This window comes from Crocodylus porosus, unplaced genomic scaffold, assembly GCF_001723895.1.
Source record: "Crocodylus porosus isolate Cpor-Errol unplaced genomic scaffold, CroPor_comp1, whole genome shotgun sequence".
Classification (NCBI taxonomy): domain Eukaryota; kingdom Metazoa; phylum Chordata; order Crocodylia; family Crocodylidae; genus Crocodylus; species Crocodylus porosus.
Genome location: NW_017728943.1, coordinates 2,895,524 through 2,921,697, shown reverse-complemented (window position 1 = coordinate 2,921,697; position 26,174 = coordinate 2,895,524). Strand labels below are relative to the sequence as shown.

General features: G+C 43.8%; 1 protein-coding gene across 1 annotated transcript in view; it reads left to right on the top strand.

Moving 5' to 3' along the window:
* Positions 1–18,370, top strand: part of CDC27 (cell division cycle 27) — a 75,066-nt gene extending 56,696 nt beyond the window's left edge. Inside the window, exons 16-20 of the mRNA XM_019548519.1 lie at positions 3,658–3,775; positions 4,902–5,030; positions 10,215–10,289; positions 12,662–12,842; positions 15,305–18,370. Of these exons, the coding sequence (XP_019404064.1) occupies positions 3,658–3,775; positions 4,902–5,030; positions 10,215–10,289; positions 12,662–12,842; positions 15,305–15,387 (586 nt within the window). The 3' untranslated portion in view covers positions 15,388–18,370. The remainder of the gene's footprint in view (positions 1–3,657; positions 3,776–4,901; positions 5,031–10,214; positions 10,290–12,661; positions 12,843–15,304) is intronic.
* Positions 18,371–26,174: the final 7,804 nt, after the last annotated feature.

The following is a 26,174-nucleotide window of genomic DNA, read 5'->3' as shown; positions in this document are numbered from 1 at the left end:
CCCTCCCACCAAGTATATATTACTTTGCACTTATCAGCAGTGAACGTTATCTACCATTTTGTTGCCCATTCATTCAGTTTTGTAATATCCTTCTTCAGTTCTTAAGTTGCCTTCTGGTTTTTACTATCCTGAATAATTTAATCTGAAAACTTTAGCTATCTCACTTACTCTGCCCTTTCCAAATCGTTGCTGATTTATGTAAAACAGCACAAACCACTGGGGGATACAACTGTCTACTTCCATCCATAATGAGAACTGACCCTTTATATCTATTGTTTCCTGTCATTTTCCCAGTTACAGAACCATGAGTGGGTTCACCTCTATTGGCAGGACAGCTCCATTTCATTAACTGCTTTGGTGAAGGACTTTGTCAAAAGCCTTTTTTTTTTTTAATTCCGGATATGGTCTGTCAACCAGAGCACCATGATCCATAAGCTTTTGAGGCTCTCAATCTCTAGTAGATTGCAGTGTAACCAATATTTATTGGTCAAAAGCCATGGTGATTCTTCCTCCATGTGATGATGAACAGGTTTTTTTTGTTTTTGTTTTTTCCTTTTTTTTTTTTAATTATCATTTCAACCAGTTTCCCAGGGAGAGAAGTGAGGCTTACTATTCTGTAGTTCCCTAGTTCTCCACTATAACTCCTTTTTTAAAAAGATTGGTATTACACTGGCTACTTTCCAGTCCCCCAGTACAAAGACTTGTTTAGCAGTAGGTTGCACACTGAAGTTGGTAGATATGCAACTTCAAGTTTTGAGCTTTTTCAGCACTCCGCGGTAAATAGTCTGGTTCTAGTCCTGCCACTAAATACATTAGCACCATGTCCCTTACACTGTCTGTCTAGGAAAGAAGCTGCTGTAATAGCAATATCTTTTTTTCACTCTTATAAGAGACTTGCAAACTGTTCGTGACCATATTTCCTCCCTCCCATTGCTTTCCTTTTTCCACAAGGACAAGGTTGCGTTTAAATCGCAAACAATTTCTCCCAAAGGTGGTCTGGCTTCCAGTTGAAACAAAATGTTCACTTGCTGATTTTTCTCCCTTAAGGCATTCCAATTAAAGTGAAATGAAGTTGTACTCTGGACATATTAAGGTCTTTCAACTTGGCACTAAGATCTTTTGGGATTCATTTGGATTAATGATGCCTTTTGCTGAGAGGATGAAAAGGCAGGCATATCTTCCCAAAAGTGGTCAGAATGAACCTTGCTTTATTAGGCTGTTACCGGGTAGTTAGACTAGAACCTCTGGGCGATTTCAGAGAACTTCATCATAGCTCATACCACTTCAGAAAGCAAATCCCAGAAGTGACATCTTCATGTCATTAGACTGTCAGATAATTACTTGATTCCATACATACATTTTAAAAAACACCTGATACCTGTGTAAAGGCATCTAAGAGATGCCTGTTTTGGTAACGCTGTATTATGGTTATTCTGAAGCAGAATGTATTTAAATAGTTACCAAGAGTGGACTACATCTAGACAAATACTAAAAGAAAAAAATGATTATTTTTAAAGCAGTGATTCTCAACCTTTTTGCAACAGAGGAATTACCCTATTTTTCTGTAGTCAAAAGTCAATTGAAAACCTAAAGGCTGACACTTTCTTAGGGGTGCCTTGAGTCTAATAGGTCGAGAACAGCTGCTTTAGTGTAACCTAGATTATTTGGACATTAGTATCCAAGTGTATTCCACAGCCTGCCCTCATTTCCTTTTGACTTGGAATCCAGTTGAAAAAGGACTCTTTGATGAGGAGGAGCCTGTGATGCCTTTGGCCAAGATCTGCCCTTTTTGGCTGCTGACAGATGTGAAGGAAAAAAACCAACATGCTTTACCAAAAGAGGCAGTGTGTTAGTTCAACCTGGCTCCACAGTGTCTGTGTAGATCAGGCACTTCAGTGTGCTTTTAGCCAATAGCTGATTCAATCAACTATTAGATAAAAGCAACAAAAAAACCACTCTGAAGCACCTGATCTTTACAGATGTTGGGCAAGCTGGGTCCACTAATGCAGTGCCTCTTCTGGGCATGTGCTGGACTTGGCACAGCGGTGTGCAGAGTTTAAAGTAAATCAATTTTTGTGTGGGGGGGGGGAGGGTTATGTTGGTAAGCAGCCTTAAGGTGTAACCTAGCCACATGTTTAAAGCAGTTAATGGCATCATAGAACAAGGAATAAGCCACGGTTATTCCACAGAAAATGTGTAACAACTTTGTTAGCTCCTATCATGCCAGTAATTGAATATGTGGCCAGGTGTGCCCTGGTGCTGACCAACCCACAGCTTAATGGAGTCCCAGCTATGGGAACTTGCTACTTACAAGTACAAAGGGAGCCTGGGATCATGATCTAAATTTGGTTGGGTACAGGGTTTGCCCCCCCACCCCCACCCATGAAACCTGCTAAGTTCTGAGGTTTTACGATCCACATAGAGAAGATGAGAACTAAAACAAAGTGGGAATTTATGGGAAGGAAAACTTGGATAATGTGAATTTTCAAGTCTGTTTCTTTTCAGTAGTATGTATGTGTATGTGCCAGGTGAGTGAAATGTATATGCACACATGGTACTGCAAGGAAATGGAGATGTACTGTATATCTATCTATTGAGAGAGAAAGATGTCTGTATCTTTCTTTAGGGGGTTGTATCTATAGATATATATTTCCTTTTCTAAAGTTACTTACATCTACCCACACACGGAAAAATCTAGAACTCTTCGTTCCAAAATGATACCTTTTATTAGACCATTTGAGAAATTGCAAACAAGTATATATACAGTACCGGGAAATTGCAAATGAATATATATATATGGTACCAGGAACTTGTCAGCTCACGCAAGTGGACTATATATTCTGCAAGCTTTCAGGCTCATGTGCTCTTCATCAGGCTCAGGGAAAGTTCAAGATGGTAAAAAGTCCCCATATGTAGGAAATAAATTTCCTTTTTGTACAGAGGAAGCAGAAGCTGGAAAACCTGCTCCTTCCCCCCTACCCCGCCTATATTAGATCTACATATTAAATATATATAGATATAGCTTGTGTGCGTGTGTGCCTAACTTCAGAAAAGGAAATTTGGTCTGATCTATTAAATGCTACAGTTGCAATTATTCACCTTCCATCTGGAAAGACTGAACTGATGTCAAAACCCTACTGCTCCTCAGTAGAGGCTAAGGCATTTGTGAATAAAGAGGTTACTGTGAGCGAAAACATGCGCCAGTGTCTCTGAGCATAAATGTCTGTTATATAAAAAAGTAAGCTTTCCCTTGTTGCAAAAATCTTCCTAAATGAACGCCTTTGTATAGGACTAAATTCAGCACTGATCTAAGGATGCTGATATGTAAGATAACTGTGGCATTGCTCTCATGTTGTCAGTGAATTTAGGTTCAGGTATAGTTAGTGGGAAAGTAAGCTTAATTTGGCAGTATAATTGTATCACTTGAATGCCAGAATATTACAGCTGTGACTTGCTGCTAGGTAACTTTGGTTTTTCAGACTACTTTGCTGGATAAGTTTTTGTATGATTATGCTTGTATGATTCAAACATTTATATTTCTGTTGTTCTAATGTGCCAAAGGCTAGTTTCCTTCTGCCAGTCCACAATTTAGTGACGGAATTTAATTCGTGATAGAATTTCACTTTTTATCTAACAAATCTGTTTTTGTATTTGTAGGTATGGTCTAGGAATGATTTATTACAAACAGGAAAAATTCAGCCTAGCAGAAATGCATTTCCAGAAAGCACTTGATATCAATCCTCAGAGCTCAGTCCTACTCTGTCACATTGGAGTAGTAAGTAATTGCCCTTAATTCTGTCCTCCTTCTGCCAGTGCTTTTGTGCCTAATTTTTTAGGGAAGACTCTGTCCTTATGCTTGTGTCAAAACTTATTTACTTGCAGTCAGCAAGTAGAAACATCTGCACTCTTGCTGGAACATTGATATTGCTTGTGTTATCATGTGTTTGAGTTATGAGGGTACAAATGTTGTGCTTGTGCTTATTCAGCTGACAAGGGCTTGTGAATACTTGGGGTGTTTCCTAGCCACTGGGTAAAGGAGGATACCCACCACTAGTCCAAGATTGCTTGTCCTGCTCCCAAACTTCTAGCACCCATGTGCCATTTGAGCATTTTGTGTATATGCATGGGTGGAATTGGAGATCTGAGAATCAGGTCTGTATGTGCAAGTTCAGTAGAACTAAGTATTTATGCAGACTCTTCATACTGCTGGTACATACCCTCGTATTGGCACTTTAGGCTTTTGACTGATATTTCACAGCTCCCCGTTTTGCAGTAATAAGGTTCTGGGTTTCACTGCCTGAATACCTGCTGTCCACCTCTGTCGCTTGTACTTTTGATGACTCTTAATTTTAAAACTGCATTTTTAGCAAGTTCTGTCAGTTCCTCTGCACAGTGAAATAGTCAGAGGATACTGGCTGATGTATCTAAGACTTTTTTTAGTTTAATCAAAACTTAACTGCCTAAAAATTTGTTCTGTTGTTTGTATAGGTTAGTCCCTCTGCCAGTGAATAAAACATACAATAACATCACTTGGCAAATGCTCCTTTATAATGCTGCTTTTATATATTGATGTTTTGCAGTGTGTGGTCCACAAGTAATTGTGGCAGTTGATTATGTAGCCATCAGCTAGTACTGTGTTTCATCTGCACTATGACAACAAAGGGCATCAACCACTTACCTAGCTCCTTTTACTTCTAGAATGTGGTGGCATTTTGCAGTAAAAGACAAATTATCATTTTTCAGTCTGGCTTAGGAATAAAAGAGTTATTTAGATATTGAGTCCTAAGAATTGTACTTTAAAAGCAACAGATTTAGTCAAGTATATTGTAATAGTCTGGCAAGTCAGATGTTTTCTTAGATTTTCTCTTTGTCTATTTAATGTCATCTCTGTTCCACTGTAGGTCCAGCATGCACTGAAAAAATCTGAAAAGGCCCTGGATACATTAAATAAAGCTATTAACATTGACCCCAAGAATCCACTATGCAAATTCCATAGAGCCTCTGTATTATTTGCAAATGAAAAATATAAGGTAAGACATGGATCTTGGAAACTTGAAATCTTGCTCTGTTCCTTGAAGTTTGTAGCTGCCTGTGAATTGGAGCAGGGGTGATGTGTAGGGGGGTGCATGCTGGGTGCATGTGCACCCCCTGCGTGTGGTGGTGCACCCCCTACAAAAAGGTGCCACTGACATTGGCAGTAGTGCCTGTGGGCAGCTACCGCTTGCCACCCCGCCAGCAGCACTGCCAGTGGTGTCTGCGGGCAGTCCGCAATCCCTGCTGGCCACAGCCACCACTGCCGGTGGTGGCTACAGATGGTCACCAACCCTTTGTTGGCACTCGCCACTCCCCCCACCCTTCCACTGCTGACAGTGCCAGTGGCGGCTGTGAGAGCTCCCCCACTTACTGCTGCTGGGCTCCTGCTACTTGCCACTGTGCTTCCACCACTGCTGTGCCTCCCAGCCACTAGTCTTTCATGGAATGGAGATGCGTTAGAACAGGAGTCAGCAACGGTTTGGGATGGAGTGCCATGGTATGCCAACATCTTACAAATCAAGGTTGCGGGTGTTTTTGACAGGAAGCCATGAGGGGTCTGCTTTGGGGCTGTGCTGCCTTATTGTGGCAGCACAGCCCCAGCCCCTTCCCCACCATCCTCCCCAAAGCTTGCATGCCAAGCAAAATCCTTTTGCTTGCCAGTGCTCTGGCACCTGTGCTGAGGGTTGCCTGCCTCTGCATTAAAAGTTAATTGAGTCTTGACTCTACTCTTTAATGGAAGTTGAGATTTGCTTGGAGTGTATTTTATACTATGATCACTTTGGCTGTTCAAAAGATTTGCCTCTTTCCCCAGTGTAATACTGAAACAGTTATTTTGTATGAATGTTATAACTCCTTGATTTGAAAGGATGGATTTGGTATCAGGAGAGCTACTTGGTGCTGGAAACTTCTTCCCCTTCCCAAACCTGTGTGTGGTGGGAGGGGCAGGGACTGGCCCTGGAAATTATCTAATGGAGAGGCCTCCTATTCACAGATGGCATTTTGGGAGGGATACTTACAATGCTTCTCTTCACATCTATTTAGCCTAGGGAATGCTGGTTTCATACAAGGCTGGAGAAGGCCCTTGGACATGCACATGATCATAAAATATTTGAATTGTGCCCATAATCCAGCTATAAAGTGACAGTTGAGTGACCTGAGACCACAAACCCTAGAACTGCTTGTGTAATCCCTCCTGAGAACATATCCTTCTTCTCTCTGTGTCCCAAGCCTGGGTCCAAGGATACTGACACTTAATGTTCTCCTAAATCTTGACCAGCAGTAAAGACAATTGGCACCAAAATGCATGCTACTGAACTTCTTGATTTGGATGTGGAGAAAGTTGTATATGTTATCACTATTTTTTTTTCCAAAGGAAATTTCCAGAAGCACTCAGAACATAACTCATCAACTAAAATAAAGCATAATTTAACATCTGATTTTGAAGATTAAAAACTAATATTCTTAGCAGCAGGCCTTGTGACATGAACTGAGGCAGGTGTCCCAAGAAAAACAATTAATTATTGGCCAGTGCCATCACCACTGTGGGAGCTGCATCAGTATTAAATATTTGTTGCTTAAAAGGACAACAGGCAGATTACTAAGGCCAGAGATATGTGAAATCTGATGTTTTTAATTTAGAGAAACTTATTATAGTATTCTTTAAAATTAACCATATTTGTGTGAGTTTGTACCAATTTCTTCAAAAATGATGCAGTGACTGTCCCACAAGCAACTGAAGCATAGGCCATCAGATAAGAGGAAGTTGGACAACTTGGATCTGACTTCATTATCTTGAGCCATGTAGAGATGTTTATGCTTGTGTAAAATGTTGCTCTCCTTCCCTTAATACCCTGTCTGGCTAGTTGGTAGGCTAATCTTCTTTCGCGTCTTTCTTGACAATGTAAGACAGGTCAGTCTGGCTTTATTAAGACCTTATCTGTACACACAGACTCATACAGGAGGAGAAATAATTGCACCAATAGGGACTTGCATCTAGAATTTCCCAAGTGTGTTACAACATGTTAAGGTTAAACACAATCCTTCAGTAAGTTCTTGAAATGAAATTGTATAGGACAAATACAAACTGGATTGCAGAAGGAGGTCCTAAGGGGTCTCAAATATAACAAATCTCAGGCCATCCAGCACTCAGTCCTATATTATCCATTTTACTTGTCATGTCAGCCACTGCACTATGAATCTGTTAAGTCATATACTGCAACACAAAATAAGACATGAAGACCCCCAGACTGTCTCCCACACAGACAATTTTGGGTGAACAGATGGAATTCATGGGTTAGAGCAGTGGTCTCCAAACTTTTTTGATTGCGCACCCCATCAGTAAAAAATCTTTGAGCACGCACCCCCAATATATGTATGTTTATAGAAATAGAAGTTCTAATATTTTCTTCCTGCACCCCAATGGATCGTCTTGCACACCTCACTTTGGAAACCACTGGGTTAGAGGAATCTTTACTGCTTTATCATTGTTCAGGATAATTTGATCATGGTGATTTTGTTAATTCAAAATTTAAATGACTTTTTGTTTTTAAAAATAATTCTTTGGATTGGCATTAGGCCTTTAAAAAATACACTATGCTGTTTTGACTTCAGATCAGTCATTTTGCGGCTGGGGTGCTATGAGAACCTGTTGGGGTGCCATGATGCTGGCTGTGGCCAGGTGAAACTTACGTGCATACGTCCATTTTCCAGGAAGCACATTGGAGTCGAACGAGGAAGTAGCTGTGACAAGTTGACACTGCTGCCTCCACTGGTTTTATCTAACTCTCTAATGCAGCCCTCTAATCTCCTGCTCCTGCATAGTCCTTCCCAGTCTGATCCCACACACACACACACCTCCTGGAAACTGAGGCATGGAGGACTATTCCATCAGGTAGAAGTGGTGGTAGCTAACAGCTTTGAGATAAGCACCTCCGTTGCACCACCTGCATTGCCTGGTAGAACTGTTCTGTTTGCCTCGTTTCCAGGAAGTACATGTAGGGTTGAACCAGGAAGGGCTGTGGCATGGTGGGGGGGTGCCTACCTGGCTTAGGTTTACGAAATAACTTTAATGCAGGCAGGCATGTGCATGCATATCTCTTTCCAATCTGGTTGTATACCAGGCACTCCTTTTTACCTGGTGGTGACAGCAGCATCGTGGTTGAAAAGTGAAGAAGCAAGGTGGGGCACCATAACAGTGGTTCTCCACCACTCTGATGCCAAATTTAAAAAAAAGGTGTGGAGTGGTGCCCCGACTCTCCTGCTTGAGATACAAAATTCAATAAGAATTTGCTTTTCATATTTTAAATTCCACAACTGGCATTCATTCTATTGTATGGTTGTTTGTTTTAATTTGAATATAAGCAAAAAAAGAAAAACAGGACAAAGGCCTGATCCTGCAAACACTTAAGCATAACTTTATTTGCGTGAATATTCTCTGTTAACTTTAGTCAGATTATTCATAGTCAAAGCTAAACTGATGCATAAATATTCACAGCATCAGGAGCTGGAAGTTGAGGTTTTAATCAAATTAATTTTTTACAATTTTGGTACTTGAGAAGAAGAAAATTGCTTTGGTGTCAACAGTAAAGAAGGGTATGAGACTAGTGTTTTGGTTCTGGGATTTTTTTCTCTTTAACTTTTAGTGTATATTCACAGTATAGGCCACTGTCTCTTTGAATGTATCTAAAAACCCCTATTTGGTATAGTAAAAGGGTATTTTCAAAAGAGCCTAAGTTAATTTTTAAAAGCATAAATCCTAATGCAAAACATTTTTGGTTTTCTTGACTTTTGGAAGATCAATACATTAGAAGTGTTTGTAGTGTGTATAGATTCTTTGCTTATTATAATTTGTTATCACAGTGAGGATCTTAAAACTGGGATCACTTTTCTTGGCACAGATCCACACTTTGTTTGAAATGTCTCAGAAACAAAATGTTTATGTAAAACCTGAAGTTCTAATAATTAGGAAACTAAAGAAGTTCAAAACATCCACTTCAATCTGGAACTGTGAAAGGGGGGGAGGGGGAACAAAACTATCAACCTGGAAACAAAGGCCCCTGGCAGACATTACACTTAAGATGTGATTAACTGGTTAATCACATCTTAAGTAGAAACCCAGCTACATGTTAATGCAGTTAATGGTGCGATAAAACAAGGAATAAACCACAAAGTTTTTACACAAAATATGTGTAAACTCTTGTGGCTGATTCCCATTGCACCTTAAATTGAATGTGTGGTCAAGCATCAGCTGATTGGGGTTCTTAGCCTTGGTAGCACATGGGAGTCCTTGACTCCAATGTGCCCCTGAGGCTGGGAGCCCCAAATAAGCTGACTGCTACTCCCTGCCTTGGGGGTACATTGGAGCCAAGGGCTCTGGTGCACCCCCCAAAGCTGGGTGCTGCTCCCAGCTTTGGGAGGCACACCAGAGCCCTTGGCTCCAGCGCATGCCTGAGGCTGCTTGTGACAGTCAGCTCTTCAGGGCTTTGAGTCTCAGGGCTGTATTTGAGTCCAGGACTCTGATGCACTCCCAAGGCTAGGACTGGTAGTCAGCCGATTGGGACGCCCAGGCTTGACTCAGATGCACTCCTTGACTCAGATGCCTTGACTCAGATGCCCTTGACTCAGAAGCACTCCTGAGGCTGGGAGCACTGATTAGCTGACTGACTTGCTACTTGACAATACAGGAGGAGCCCAGGATTATGATCTTGGATTTCCCCCCTGCACCAAAAACATGGCTCAATTTGGGATCTGATCCCAGATCCCACAACTGTGCCTCGTGCAATGTGCCTGTAACATGGCAGGAGGCACAGTTGTTGGTGAAATGCATCGAATCCCATCGCATCTTAATTGAGGGTCTACCGGGAGCCAAAGATTTTACATTTTAAAGCTCTGTTTTTAAGCATTACTTTCATAAATCCTGTGAGTTACTAAAAACATATTTTATATTTGTACAGTGTTGGTTCACAATGAAAATCAACTTTGCTAGGTTAAAATTTATCTTTCATGGTGTCATGGTTAACAGATAAACTTCCATAGTTTGGGTGGGGGAGGTTTGGAGGGAGGGGAGGTTTTTGGGTTTTTTTTCTTTTTTAATTGACTAGTTTTATTCGTCTCCATGAGACTGATTTATTACAGCCCTGATTCAAACTTGCTGAGAAGTTTTTTTTCTTTCTCCTTTTCAGTCTGCTTTACAAGAACTTGAAGAACTGAAGCAGATTGTTCCCAAAGAATCTCTTGTTTACTTCTTAATAGGAAAGGTAAAAACTGAGCATAGTTCCATGAAATGCAACTGTAATTATAAGCCCCTTGGATTTCCTTTATTGCATGGAAATGAGCCTACATATTAATTTTTCTTGTCACCACAAAGCTGTATCCATTTTGACCAGTCTTCTGAAAGTCCCCAGCAAGTCTCACCATATATAAACTAGCAACTGTATAAGGATTTCTATTTCTTTTGTTGTTGAAGCTTAATTTTGCAAGCCAGAAGCATCTTTTATACCTGCTATGACTACATTATTGTCAATTTAACTTTGAAGGACAGCTTGTTCTAAAAACCATGGAAAAGGTTAATGTAAAATACCTCTATGAAAAACAGATGCATGAGTTTGTATACAGAAACATTGTACCTTTCACTGAAAATGAGACTGCAGTTTCAGAATTGTGGTCAGTACAGTCGATTTGTAGGATCCTACCTAGCATTTCACCTCTGTACAACTTAGGTTAAAGTATAACTATCCCCCTGTATTGGAAACGTTCATGCGGATAGATATGTATTTGCAGAGATGTAATCAAACCATTTTTCGTGTCCATTGAAAATGCTGAACAAAACATCTGCAAAATTTTATAGATTTCTGATGCATACAGAGTAGAGGAAACTTCTTGTTTCAGCCAAAAGTTTCTCAAAAACAATTGTCTAGAGTAAGGTCCTTTTACTTGGAGACATTGACTAATAAAGCCTTGCAGAAGTTTTAACTTGCAGACATGGGGAACCTAGGGGTCTTCAGTGCTTGACCACTATGACATGCTGTGATGCCTTTCACAATAGCCACTAGCAAAGTGAAGCCCACACAAGTTAAAACTTCCTGCCCTGTGATTTTTTGTTGCTCACTTTGAATCCTTTCATAATGTTCCTGAACTAAGTCATGGAAATTAGAGGGAAGTTTTTCAGTTTCCTCATGTAGCCACCAGCAGTAAAAGTTGCTGATTGTGTTTAATAAATATGCTTCTAGTTGACTAAAATCTTGTATTTTTATATGCTGCTTAGTGTGTGACTTTTCAAAATGGATGCAGCTTTCTTTTAAGTTTGCTGTTTTTTTCTCAGATGTTTTTGGTCTTCCTATAGAGCAGGGATTTGTATTGACCTCTCTACCTTTCTTATGCTTCATTTTACTTGCCACTTACAGATCACAAAAATCTGCCTTCTGAAAAATGCAATAAAAAGTAATATCCTGATCAAATGCAGAAAAGGGGATTTGCAGATTTGCCTCTAGGTTGTCTTTTCTAGATGAATAATTTTATATTAAAAGAGAATGCAGTGCCAAAGTACTTGTTCTGCTGATTTAGTCTTTGATAAAGAACATGCAGCAATCACAAATATGCCTCAGCTTTTTCTCCTTCTAATGTGGACACATACCTGTCTCCTAAGACATGGCCTGAAATAAATCTATCTCCTTTAGAACATTACCTAGTTGTTAAATGTCAGTGCCTTTTGGCCCCTATCAAACAGATGAATTTTATGCAGTTGTTGATAGTGTTCTTTAAGCCATCCAGTACCTTTTTTGGGCATCTATTTCTATATAAACAGTTACCATATTTTTAAAAATGTATTTTTTTTATCCTTATTTTTGTTTAAAATCTTGTCTCGGGTCTCTAACATACCAGCAATACTTAAGGGAAAACTATGAATAGGGATCTACTTAAACTGGGATTTTGCAGATTTCAGAGAAACCACAAAATCTGCAATTGTCCACAGTATCAACTTAATAAAATGTGGCTCCTCAGTGGGCGCCAGTGGTCCTTCCTGCCTTGCAGCCTGCCTAGATAGGGAAGGTGCCAGCTGACAGGGTGGCATGAATGGTAGCCAGCAGCCAAGATGACAGACACCCCCTTGTCCCTCCTTACACCCCCCCCCCAGCCTCTCCACCAGAATCGGTGGTGAGGAGCAGGGTCACATGAAGGGCAGCCAGGATCCAAGATGATGGCTACCCCCTTGTCCTTCCTTCCCCCAGGGCCTCTCTGCCAATCAGCAGCAAGGGACAGGGCTGCCAGGAAATGCCTGTGAAATTGGCTTTTCATGCTGTAACCAAGGCACGAAATTCACAGCCAAACAAAAGAATTTAGGTAGGTCCCTACCTATTGGGTGTGAAACATGGTCATGAAGACAATCGAGACTGGTTTAATTGTATTGGACCTTCTAATGCAGGAACGATTGTCCTGCAGATGGTCACCTCTAGTAGAGGAGAGCATTCCATGTACTTCCTAATGTTCCATTCAGTCTGCCATTTTTTCATGTGCTGGTAGGACTTCTGAACATGAGTGGCCATTAATCTTGGTTTTGTAACTCGCTATTGGATAGCGTTGTCAAGTAGCAACTTAATAGAAAAGGTAGTGTTAACATTTTTATTTTTAGGTTTATAAAAAATTGGGGCAAACTCACCTGGCCCTGATGAATTTTTCATGGGCAATGGACTTGGATCCTAAAGGAGCCAACAACCAGATCAAAGAGGCTATCGATAAACGCTATCTTCCAGATGATGAGGAACCAATAACTCAAGAAGAGCAGATCAGTGAATGCTATCCATATGAGTCAGGTTTGTATTTCCAGTTCATACTGCAAATAAATGTTTTTACTAAGAAACCAGCTAATGTTAACAAATAATTCAGAATCCCAAATTTAATAATTGGAATGTGCCAGATGTCTGTCAACTTCAGTTTTCTTTAGTGATCAACTAGGCTGCGTTCCCTTGTAATAAACACTAGGGGTGCACTGATTTTTTTTTTTTTTTTTTTTTAAAAGATTTTGGGGGTTTTTTGACTGATACCGAAAGGCAATTATTAACCAGCCATATTGGCTGATACCAATCCCGTTACTGATATGCAGCCCAGCAGCTTGGAGAGCAGCATCCAGCCGGTGAGTCTGTGGAGAGGGGTTGGGATGGGGGGCGCGATCAAAGCATGTGCCCCCTGGATTTGCGTGTGAGGTGAGGACAGGGTGTCTGCTGCGGGCTTGAGGCTAAGGGCTGTACTGGCCTCTTCCGGGCGGGGGGAGTGGTACACTTGGGGTGGGCAGTGGTGGTGCTGGAAGACGGGGCTATGCGGTGGGGGAAATGCAGCCACCCCAAAATTTGCCGTATCCCCCTTTCAGCGCTGCTGCTCACTCTGCCCTAAGTGCAGCCCTGGCCCAGCCCTCTCACTGGGAAAAGGCCAGCACAGGCCCTGCTCCTGCAGCAGGCAGCCCATCCTCACCCTGCACACAAATCCATGGGGCACATGCCCCCATGCCTTCCCCAGGGGTGCACACTGTGGCAGGAGCTCTGCCTTCACTCCCTCCATCACCAGAGGGGCCTCAGTCTGCCCTCTGCATGCCCCTTCCCTCCCCTATGCCTCTTCCCCGCCCCATCTCCACTAGACTTACCAGGTGGATGCTGCTGTCCAAGCTGCTGGGCTGCATTCCTTAGTGTGTGCATGCTGCGGCATTTATTGGTGACAATATTAGCTACATTGGCCGAAAAAGCCAGTTTGCTGATAACATCAATTTTTCTTTTATCAGTGCCAATATGATATGGACCAGTATATCAGTGCATCTCTAATAAACACTTGAAGAAAGAACTCTTGAGAGAGTTTAGGTGTTAAACTTGGATAAAATTATCTTTTTGGGAGGAACAGAACCTAGTTGTCTAAACTACTTTTACAATAAGGAAGGATTTATATAAGTGCTGTTGATATTGTCTTCTATATGCTGTACCCTGAAAGGGACATCTGATTCTTCCATTGATCACCAGGAAATAATTGAATTGTATATAAAGGCTCAAAGTTTTAAAAAGTCATGACTATAAAGCAAAGGAAAGCTTAGGCTGGATGTCAACAGAAAATACTTCAGTAGTGCTAATTTCAGAGTTAAACAGATATCTCTGGAGGACAGTTATAGAAGCCATTTCATTCTTTTGAAACTAAACAAAATACAGCCCAATAAATACACCTTTTGATGATAATTCAGCATAGAGACTAGCTTAGGTTTCTGCCACCTGACTTTTTGCTTTTATCTTTAAACTCTCAAGATATGTTGATGGCCATATTGACTTCCTTAACACAGACACAGATCAATAACATACATGGACTGCCACAAAAAAAAAATACCACAAAAGGCGAAAATGTTACTATACAAATATTAAGCTTTTAATTTAGTGTTGAACACTTACCAAATTGGTCACTTGTGTGTATGACTTCAGTGACCGTATGATCTTACTGCATTTTATCTTATTTTTAATGTTCATTTTGTGAAACAAACTTTTTTTTTTTTTTCTATTATAGTCTACACAGGTCACTGAAATTAGTTTTATGCGTGTCCAGCAGATGGAGATGGAATACTTGAAATGTTGAGCTATGACTTCAGTTACTAGACATAAGCAGCACAGTAATTTTGTGCTGTTGGACAGATTTAGGATCTCTACTGAAATTTAAAAATCAAAAATGTCTTCTGACTCTAATCACTTATTTAAAAAATCTAGCCTTTCTGGTTGTGCAGATAAACTTGTAATGTGAACCAATGCAGTGCAGTCTTTATGACTACCAAGAGACTGGTAAGCTTCTAAGCTTTAAACTTTCTAAAATTCATCTGTTATAAGTCCTTGAGCCAGGAGGAACTTCAGAGGTTGGTTTTTGTTTGTTTGTTTTTGCAGTAGTTGCTCAAGGAGACTTTAAAATAGGGTGATTTTTTTTGTTTGTTTGTTTCAGGGGGGACTTTTTGGTGTTTTATTATTTTTGCAACATGTACATTTAGATTACTTTCTTTCTAAACTCTTTAGATCTCATTAGGCTTACATGGGTCATTGTAGGAGATAGTAAGAAAAATTATTTGAAAATAGAAAATTTACGCAATATACAGGATCAGGAAGCATAAACCAGGGATATAGGATAGTATATTAATTGGTACATTAGAACCTTCTATCCAAGTTATTCATAAGGTATGATAGAGCCTGCAACTTTCACAAGTGGTTGTGTAAAGTGTACATATCTCCTGCAAAAAAGACTAATCATATTTGTGTTCTTAAAGTTGGCACAGATGAATCCCAAGAGAGCAGCATGACAGACGCAGATGATACACAACTACATGCAGTTGAAAGTGATGAATTTTAACTTCCAAAAACCAGTATCTGAGCTTGAGTGTCTGACTGGTACTGTTGTGTTCTCCCCTTCCTTCATATACTGGGTCTTCACCTCACTGAGCCAGCATTGTCATTATTCTTCACTGACACCATGAGTGCACCACTCTGACTTCAACTGTACACAGAATTAATGGCAGTGCAATATTCAGCTGCTACTGAGTCTGACTAGTTGGCTCTTGTACATTTATGGAAATGACAATTTGAGGAGGAAAGACTATTTGGACTCCCCTTTACTGGAAAACTATCATGGAGGAAAGACTTGTGTTTTGCTGTAAGGGAGCCAGTAGATGTGGGGATAGTACTAATGAAGCAGTTTCTTGTTCTTTCTCCAGAAATGTGTCTTAGTTTGGTTCTTTCTTGGTAAGTGGAGTGCTGAACTTCATTTCCAAGTTTTTCAAGGACAGTGTTGAAAAGTGCAGGATGGGACATGTTAAAGACTTTTGCATATTGTAGTTTAATTTAAACACCAGGGAATTTAAATGACCTTAGAGTCATCGTGTCTCCAGTGAACAAATGTAACACACATGCTCAGGACTTAGAGTATGTCAAAATATATAAAATACCCAGTGTTCCTAGGGAAAGCATAAAATTGCTTTTAGCCAATGGGCCACGCTGCAGAATTGCAACTTTCAAAGAACACTTTTCTGTTCTAACCAAGAGTTAATTTATTCATCTACTTTCCAAAATGTCAACTGTTGTCTACTTTAGAACTTGAGAGAAACAAGTCAGTAACATGTTTCCGCCTCTTCACATGCCCCTTGATTCTGTCCTAACACTCAACAAATAACAGTTCAACTTTGAGAGCAAAATCAAGAGAGACCTGTAGATAGAATTGTAATGTAGAAAGGATAAACTAATAAATTACAGTGACTACTTTGTTGCTAAGTAGGTAAAGAAGCCAGAAAGACAGCGGAAGCCTTAATACAATCAGAACCTTACAGTAAGATGTATCAAATATTTGTCCAAGACAGTATCCTTTTAAAACTATTTTGTAAAAGTGTTGTTTGAGCAGAATGCAAAATGTGCAATTATCCTTTTTCTTTTTTAAGCCATTCCTTAAGATTCTTGGAGTACACTTTTCGCTCTAACTATGTTAGTAGGAATTTAACACCTCCCCCGCCCCCGAGGCTATTTCTGTGAGAAGAAAGCTACACTGTGGTAAGGACTCTAAAGTGATCTTTCTCTGTAGCATTCTATGACAAAGATTGGTGCCCTTTATGCAGTGACCATAAAGAAAGTGTATGATACAATGTAGCAGTTTTAAAGAGCAAATTTATGCACAATAAATTGGGAATGATTTAAATTTCACAGCAACATACTTGTTGTGATTGGTCTTAAAATGTGTTCCTTAACTTTTTTTCTTTTTTAAAATGTATATTACTAGAGAGCCTTTGGTTACCAATAGTAGATCTTTAATTTTTTAAATTTTTTTAATGTCCTTGTCCTAGAGTGGTACAAAATGTCCTATCACACCTATTGTTTGGTTGTGAGATGTATGGACACTATTTTCTTTTATCAGAAAAAGTTTACAGACCCTATACAATAAAAATCATTCTCTATGACCTGAGTGGACATGCAGTGAAAAAAATAAACTAAACTCCCCTAATGGTAAAGAAAAACATGAGCTATAATAATGAATGAAACTGTCATGCTTCTGTCATGCACTTCAAATATCTGTGTCTGGAAGTAGACAAAATCCCCTTATAAATCATGCAGGGGTTTCATCTGAGTAAAGTATTACTACATGCAAGACTCGTTTTCGTGATGGAAAAGTATTTCAGAAGGACTCTTGTCTGATGATCCCTCCTTTAAGAAAACACCAGTGTAGAACATCCCCAAGGGCTAATCTGCATCTGTAGTGAAGTATATTCATATGCTGTTCCTATATAGCATTCATTAAGGTACCTCTATCTATAGTTATCTTGTTTTCTGTCCTAGTATTAAAGCAGCTCTACTCCTTAAAGCTGGGATCCACACTTTTTATAACTCATCCTTGTGAAAACTAAGCATCCATTTGTCTGGAGGTGCAGTCTGTGTGCAAAATAGCTACAGTGTGTAATTGGTCACTTTTTTGGGTACTCTCAGAAGTTTACATTTGCTAAACAAAAAGCAGAAATCTTTTCCAAAGCCTATCTATTGATGAGCTGGAAAATTCTAGTTGAATCCATTTAAATCTGGTTGTTTTGATTAAAGGGACATGGACAATATTTGAAACCCCAAACTTAATTTAATAAGCTTCCTTGTTTTGAAAAAGCATGTGCTACTTGGAGATTTTCCCTTAAACAATGCCGTTTGCTTAACTGCAAGCTACGGATGGGGAGGAGAAAGCAGAGGGAACACTTTGAATTGAGTTTGGGGGAAGGGGTGTTTTTGTTTTTGTTCTTACAATTTTGTTTCTTTAAAAAGTGTGTGAACTGTTGTACTAGAGTTCACTTTGTAAAATACCCTGCAAAGGGCTCTTAACTCTGAGACAGGATTTTAAAAGGATGCTATTTCTAATTTGAACATTAGTAATTAAAATATTAAATTGTCCCCTTCTTTATTTGTACTTCATCACTTAAATTTATTTTTTTCAAGAATTGCAACTAACATTTAAACCATGCTGCTATCTTCTAAACATATGTGAAAAATCAGTATTTAATCCATAAAAATATGCTCTCTTGGAGGGGAGAGTAAGCATGACACACTCTGACAGCCAGATTAGAGCAAACGTGTTCACTGAAAAAATAGGGAAGTGTCTTTTTTCTTAATATAAAAACATGAAAAAGCAAAGCGTGGGTGTGGTGTGTTCTATTTTGCATTGAAACAATGTAATTTTTGTCTTTTTTCCTTTTTTGCTTTTCCTGACTTTTTATTTCAGAAATTGTACAGTCTTAGAAAAAAGTCTTTTCTGTTAATATATTTGCGAGTCATTAAAGGATGTGGAAAATCCAAATAAACTACTTTTAAAAGCAGTTTATAAGCAGGGGTGTCTTTAACTCCTTTTAAATCAGACTGCCAGGAAGCGGATGACCTTCTCACTAATGGAGCAAGCCTTCTGCATGGGAGTAGTCTTGCTGAGTTTTTTGTGGGGACTACTACATGTGAAGTGTTACCTGGATTGGACTGGGCATCTGCTTTGGCAAGAGAAAACAAGAGTTGTTTTCTCTCTTGGGCCAGGGGGTGGAGGGAGGGAGGTTGGTACTCTGTCACTTTCCATGGCCATCCACTCTGTTCAGGAAGCAAGCATAATATCACTAGCAACAATGAGAGGTTGTGTTTTGTTTTTTTGTTTTGTTTTGTTTTGTTTTTCTTTTTTAATACCAACAACAGCACAACCCTCTTCCTTTCTCCAAGAAGGCCCACTTGGAGAGTGATAGAAGTTAATCTCTTTTGTTTTACTCTTTGGCCTATCTGAGGGGTGGTCTACAAGTACGTGGAAATGGAACTTTGTACAAATACTTGAATGAAGAATATGCACAAGATGTATTAATCCGATACAGTGGATAGAGGCACTTCTAGGTGACGTTTATAGTGACCTTTTGGTTGTTGCCATGTCTAGTAGTATACTGCTGACAGTGACTTATCCTTTTTGGCTAGGTATCAGGTTAGAAGTAGTGGATGCAGCCTTGCACGTGGTGGCTGCTACTTTCCAGCCCTAAGACAAATATGGTAATTATTGATCTGATGTCAGGGAGCAGAAGAAATTTTAATATTGGCTGAGAAGGGAAGGGAACCCAGATCAAAACAGTGAGTAGTCTTCTAAAACAACCCATGTCTTGAAAGACCTACACAAATGGGGGAACACTGAGTGAACTAAGTTATCAAATGCGCAATATAAAATAATTTTCTTGACATCTAGTGCAGTACCACTGGGTGTTTATAACATTGTCTAATATTAGGTGGTCATTTGTACAGGCATATTAAGTTTGTTTGTTTTTATCTTAATTGGTGACAGTAATCTTTACCCTGCTCATTTTCTTATGTATGTATTTGACTTCCAATTTTCTGCTAAATGGCAGAACCAAAATGGATAATTTCAAAAAAAAAAAAAAACAACAAATTCCTTCCCAGTAGGAATGTCTACATGAGATGCTTTACTGCACAGCAGACTAATTGACTGTGCAATAAAGTGTGCCATTCATACATGCAGACACTTACTGTGTAGTCAGTTAGTCTACTTCTTGGTTTAATTTGCTACCTGCAAATTTGCTACCTGCAAATGCAGATAGAAAATTAACTGTGCTGTAGTTACTGTGCAGTAGTGCATGTGTAGATGCCAACTAGAAGCAAATCTGCTCCTGGTCAGCCCCACCACCAGGGGGCTACCCAAGGGCCATGGGGCTTAGAGCTTCTTCAGCCCCAGGGCTGGGTGGCTCTTTGTCTGCCCCAGCCTGGCTCTTATAATGCTGCAGTGATCCCAGGCCCATGAGCCACCTGCAACCAACCTCTGGCCCTCGGGTCCCAGAGCAGTGGCCCCAGGCCAGATGCAGCAGCCTGCACTGGCCCCCACACAGTCCTACCACCTGCCTGCCTGTCCCACACTGTCTCTGCACTGGGTACTACAGACATCTGCCCAGGCCCGCCAGCACTTGGACTGTCACGGCCCCTGAGGACCATCAAGGGAGCCACGCTGGGATCATCCCCGATGCCAGCACTGCCTCCCAGGGTTGGAACTGGTCTCAGGAGAAGATGGCCTGTAGGCACAAGGCCAGAGTCCTGAGCCAGTTTGCTCAGAGTAGGCACTCCAATACCCATGTCTGAGGGCCTGTCAGGCCTCATGCAGGAGTGCAGGCACAACCAGTTGGCACGCTAATGCTGCATAAAGTTCAAGGCCCTGCAGGCACAGTGGGTCAGCATCACTGACCACAGTAGCCGGTTGGGGGTTACCCACAAGACTATACCATTTATGCAGCAGCTTGATCAGATCCTCATGCCTGAGGACCCTGGATGGAGCCATGTTGTCTGTCCCAGCACAGGCAGCCTGCCCAAGCTTCTGCTGGTGGCCTGGCAGCCGTGATGAGGTATCAGGAGGGGAAGGGCCCCTTAGGGCACCAGGAGCCCATCCTACTGCTGTCCAAGCTGCCAGCATCATCCAAGAGCCCTGGCAGCCCAGGCCAGTGCTTGTTCTGCCAGCTCTGAGCGCACAGCTCTACCCATGAGGTCAGCCCAGTCATAGCACCACCTGCCCTCACTCCAGCTCCTCCCCAGAGGGAACCCCTTCCCAGGCAGCCAGGTGCTGTGCCCCTACACCCCAGAACACCAGCACTGGGAGCCACACATCGTCACCGCCTGGGGGACAGACTCGGACCACTGGGTGTGCCTGCCACACCCACCAGGTAAGTTCTGCACTGGGGGGAGGGGCCTTCTTGCCCAACCCCCCCCACCCCACTTCCTGCCCTGCCTGGCTGAGCTCCTCCCCCTGGCTCCTGGAGTTCACCCACATAGCAGGCAGGGAGGTGGAAGGCAGTGCAAAACTCTGAGCAGCTGTGCCCCCTCAGCTAAGTGGGCACTCTCTCATATGCAGAGAAACGTCAGTGCCAACAGCGATGTTATCCTTGTATGCTATATGTCCTTGCCCCCTGCAGCCAGGTACCCTTTCAGGCAGTTGCAAATGTGGGGCAAAGCAGGATTGCCTGCCTTGTTTTCAAACCTCAGAGTCCTGTGACAAGTTCTCAGGTGTGCCTGGGGCACCATGGCAATCAGCAGCAGCAGCAGCAGGGCATAGTGGGTTGGGTATTGGGTATCCCTGATTCTGTGCAAACAGCTCCTCATGGCAGACCTGGGACGCTCTCTCAGTAGGGACATGCTCAGGACATAAGGTAGGCATGGGGAGCGACTCCAGAGTACCTTTCTGGAGAGGCCCCCTGAAGGGAGGGCAGGGACACCACCAGCTCTGCATCACAGTTGTCCAGAAGCCCCTTGCCCCCTGCACCTGTGCACTGTGGGCCTGGTAGCAACAGAAGAGATGGCCTGGCCTGCAGGAAGAGGGGGAAGAGTCCTGGCAGCTTATGGTGCCAGGAGCCAGGCCTGTCCATGCCTGGGGAAAAAGGGAGGGAAGGCAGGTTGTGGCAAGCACCAGCAATCTGCCTGCCTTTGAGGAGTGAGCATGGATTGGGGGCTTGACTGGCAGCCACCTGTGCCAGGGACTGGCCCACCAACTTACCATGGTCCCTGGGCACATGTGCACGCATGACCCCCAATCTGAGCCCAGGCAGCACACAGCCCCCTGCAATAGTGCATGTTATATCAGAAAAGTTGCAAACTCTCACAGCCTCTTTCTCCTAGCTTTGCAGGCTGTGCAGCTGCACGCAGGGGAGAGGCACCTTTAAGGTCACCATGAAGCTTGGCCAGGGCCCTCTGTATACACATCAGCTCTGGCAGTGGTGAACTGAGGTCCAGACCTAGCTGTTGAGTCAGCTGGTCACCATGGTGGAGGAGTGGGCCTGGCACATGAAGGATGTGATGTGAGCAAGAGAGGGACTAGATGGACCAGGAGTTCTAGGGCAGGCTCCTGGACCTTGTGGAGAGGCATATGGAGGCCTAGGAGCATCAGGCTGCCATGATCGCCAGGTCAGAGGAGGCTATGAAAGAGGACAGTGCTGTAGTGGTCACCATTCTGGCCCTAGCAGTCACCTTTGTGGAGTCTGCTGCCCATCCCCTGGCTGCAGCCCTGCCTGCCACCCAGCCACAAGCCCACCAGTGGGCTTGGACTAAGGTACAGCAGTGTATCCAGTGGCCAGTTCCTCTGCCCTGGCACCCACCCTAGAGTCCCCCCCACCCAGCCCCCCCACCTGAGCCCAGCCCAACCCCACCATTTATCCTGGCATAATGAGACCCCAGAGCAGGAGCCGCCTGCTCTGTGCATGAGCCTTGCTCACCCAGCCCATTGCCTGTAAGAACTGGCTGCAGCAGCAGAGCAGTAGCTACCCTCATCCCCAGGTGAGCCCCCAGCCTGCCAGCCTCATCCTTGCAACATATGCACTGCAGGTGCAGCCAGAGGCTAGGGTGCTGGGCACCTGTCCTTGGGCTCCATCTTGGTGGCCTCATCCCACTGCTCCCCACCTGGGAAGGGCACACTGAGCACACTCTGTGTAGTCTGCATGGGAAGAGGGTGCTTTATTGGTGGTAAGAGGGGTGGTTGGTGGAGGGGCTTTATGGGTCAGAAGGGAGAGGGGAGTGAGGTCTGTTGTGGGGTGGGAGGGAGGAGGAAGGGACTCTGGGGTCAAAGAGGTGTGGAGGGTTTATGTTTGTGGAGCGGAATAAAGTGTTTTTCTGAAAACTGTCTACGGTGACCACGGTAGTGGGGTCTAGACAGTAAGGAGTTCAGGAGGAGGTGGTCTGCCAGCACCTCTCATACCCAGTGCCTTAACCCTCAATGCCCATTGCTGTTGCTGTCACTGCCACTGTAACTGGCATACCTAGTCCTCTCAATGTGCCTCCTTCACCCAGGTCTTGTGGAAGAGCTCTCCCTCGGCCTTGCAGATATTATACAGCATACAGGCAACGATGATGATCTGGGGAATGTTGGCTTCTGTGACCTTGAGGTAGGCCATGAGAGTGCACAAGCACTCCACCAGTATGCAGGTGTGGCCTAGGCACCTGTTGAAATGTGCCTGACAGGGTTTCAGCTGGCTGGTGTAGGGCTGCATGGGCCAGGGGAGGAGTGAGTAAGCAGGGTCCCTGATAAAGGGCCTGCCTTACCCAGCTGGAGGTCTGGCACCCCAGCATGAAGTACCTGCCTTCTACCAGGACTGGTAGGATGGAGCTGTGGAAGACACAGGCATTGTGGGTGCTGCCACCCAGCTGGTACTCCTGTTGGTGAAGCTGACAATAGCCTGGAACACAATGGAATGGAAGCCCCACCAGCATAGTAGGGGTGGTTGCCATGGGATGGGCAGGTGACCAGGGTGTGGGTCCTATCAAGGGCCCAGAAGCACTGGGGGAAACCCAGGGCAGAGACCGTTGCTACCACCTCCAGTGGGTCATGCACTCAGAATGCAGTGTGCCTCAGCACGTCTTGGAGAGCACCGTGGACCTCCAGGGCAGCCTCCCCGGGGGTCATCTTGCCCATTGCTGAAGAGGTGACCAACATATTGCAGAGACCGTTGCTACCACCTCCAGTGGGTCATGCACTCAGAATGCAGTGTGCCTCAGCACGTCTTGGAGGGCACCGTGGACCTCCAGGGCAGCCTCCCCGGGGGTCATCTTGCCCATTGCTGAAGAGGTGACCAACATATTGCAGCCTAGTGACTATGGCCAACTTGAATAGAGTGATGGCCAGCTGGATGTCCATGGGGAGAGGCAGCCATGTGGTGGTGCCCTGCTGCTCCAGGTGTGGGCGGAGCTGATTGAGGAGCTCCTGGAAGGTGGCCTGAGTCATGCAAAAGGACTCCAGCCACTGCTCATCATCTCAGAAGCTCTGGATGACATACAGCCACCAGCTGTGGCTGGCCAGATCGGCCCACAGGAGGCGGGGCTGGAGCCCCAGGTGCAGTGGGCCTGGTTATGCAGCAGCACAGCACGGAGGGGAGGAGTGGAGAATACCAGGGCCAAGATTGACCAGGGCCAGGGGGCAGTCACTGCAGCAGTAAACTATGGCAAGTAGGAGCCTGGGATTGGAGCAGCCATTGCACAGGCTCCAGCAATGGAGTTGCAGAGGGCTGTGCCAGCATGCTGCCAGCTGCTTCCGACCAGAAATACAGGTGGCCAGGGAGCAGTGTGCAGGGCTGGCTTTTAAAATGGCCTTTGGCTGCAGGCAGCTGTGGCCAGTGTCTCCCGCTTCCTTGGGCTGCTGCGTGAGGGTGGCGTATGGCTAGAGGAGGCTAGGAGCAAGCTACGTCGGTAAGCAGCAAATCTGCTCCCAAATGGCTGCCTGTCTAGATGCCTATCCAGGGCGGGTATACTCCACAGTAAATTACTGCAGAGTATATTCATATAGCACCAATTGCACATGTATGCCCACTGTTACTAATGACTGACTAGTGACCATTTTAAGAGGCTTTTAATTATATTGGAGGATTGGGCCAAAAGAGATCTCATGAGGTTTAACAAGGAGCAAACAAGGTGCAAACTCCTGCATTTAGAACAGAACAATCCCATGCACCGGTACAGACTGGGGGCTGACTGGCTGGGCATTGGCTCTGCAGAAAAGAACATGGGGGGTTACAGTGCACAACAAAATGAATATAAACCAGCAGTGTGCCCTTGTGGCCAAGCAGGCTAACGGCATACTGGCCTGCATTGATAGGTGTGTTGCCAGCAGGTTAAGGGAAGTGATTATTCTCCTCAATTCTGTACTGGTGAGGCCACATCTGGAGTACTGGGTTCAGTTTTGGGCCCCCACTACATTAAGAATGTGGACAGATTCGAAAGGGTCCAGTGAAGGGCAACAAAAATGGTGAGGGAGCCGGGGGACATGACTTTTGAGGACAAGCTGAGGAAACTGGCTGAGGCCTCATGCTCCAGGACCATGGTGGTCATGGGTGACTTCAATTGCCCAGACATCTCGTGGGAGGATCACTCAGCAAAATCTGAGCAGTCACAAAGCTTCCTCTCGTGAATGGATGACTTCTACCTGACTCAAGAAGTCTATGGGCCAGCAAGAGGCAAAGTGCTGCTCAACCTGGTACTGGCTACTAGGGATGACCTAATTGGTGACCTAGTGATCGATGGGAAGCTGGGTGACAGCGACCATGAGTTGATCACCTTCACCATCCGCCATAAAGCTGGCAAGTCAGTCAGCAATACAGAAGTCCTTGACTTCAGGAAAGCTGACTGACAAGCTCAGGAGGCTTGTCAGTCAGGTGCTAAGGGACCATGACCCCAGGGAGAGGGGAGTTCAAGAAGAGTGGTTGCTCCTCAAGGGAATGATCCTCAATGCACAAGGTAAGTCTGTTCCATCTCGGAGGAAAGGCAGCAAGAGGGCACAGCAGCCCCCATTGCTCTCCAGGGACCTAGCAGACCTCCTGAGGCGGAAAAGAAAGGCCTACAAAGGATGGAGGATGGGATTAACCTCCAAGGAGGAATATTCTGCACTGGTCCGGTCCTGCAGGGAGCAGACCAGGAAAGCCAAGGCTGCAATTGAACTCCAACTGGCTTTGAGCATCAAGGACAATGAAAAGTCCTTTTTCAGATATGTGGGGAGCCGGAGGGAAAGCAAGGGCAACATTGGACTCCTGCTGAACCAGATGGGGCAACTGACGCCCAAGAAAAAGCCAACCTATTAAATGGGTACTTTGTGTCGGTCTTTCATCAGTCCCATGGGATGCCCATGCCCGCTATGGGACAGGGAGGTCTGGGTGAGGGAGATCTCCTGCCCTCCATTAATGCTGACCTTGTGAAGGAACACCTTGAGAAGCTGGATACCTTCAAGTCAGCCGGCCCTGACAGTCTACACCCCAGGGTGCTCAAGGAGCTGGCGAGCATTATAGCCCAGCCTCTGGCACCGATCTTTGAAAACTCCTGGCGCTCTGGTGTAGTGCCCGAAGACTGGAAGAAGGCCAATGTGGTGTTGATCTTCAAGAAGGGGAGGAAAATGGATCTGGCTAACTATAGGCCCATCAGCCTGACTTCTATCCTAGGGAAGATCTTAGAAAAGTTTATTAAAAAGGCCATCCTTAATGGACTGGCCGACGCCAACATCCTAAGGGATAGCTAGCACAGGTTTGTTGCAGCTAAGTCTTGCTTGACCAATCTCATTTCCTTCTATGACCAGGTGACCTATCACCTGGACAAGGGAGAAGAGATTGATGTCATATATCTTGACTTCAAAAAAGC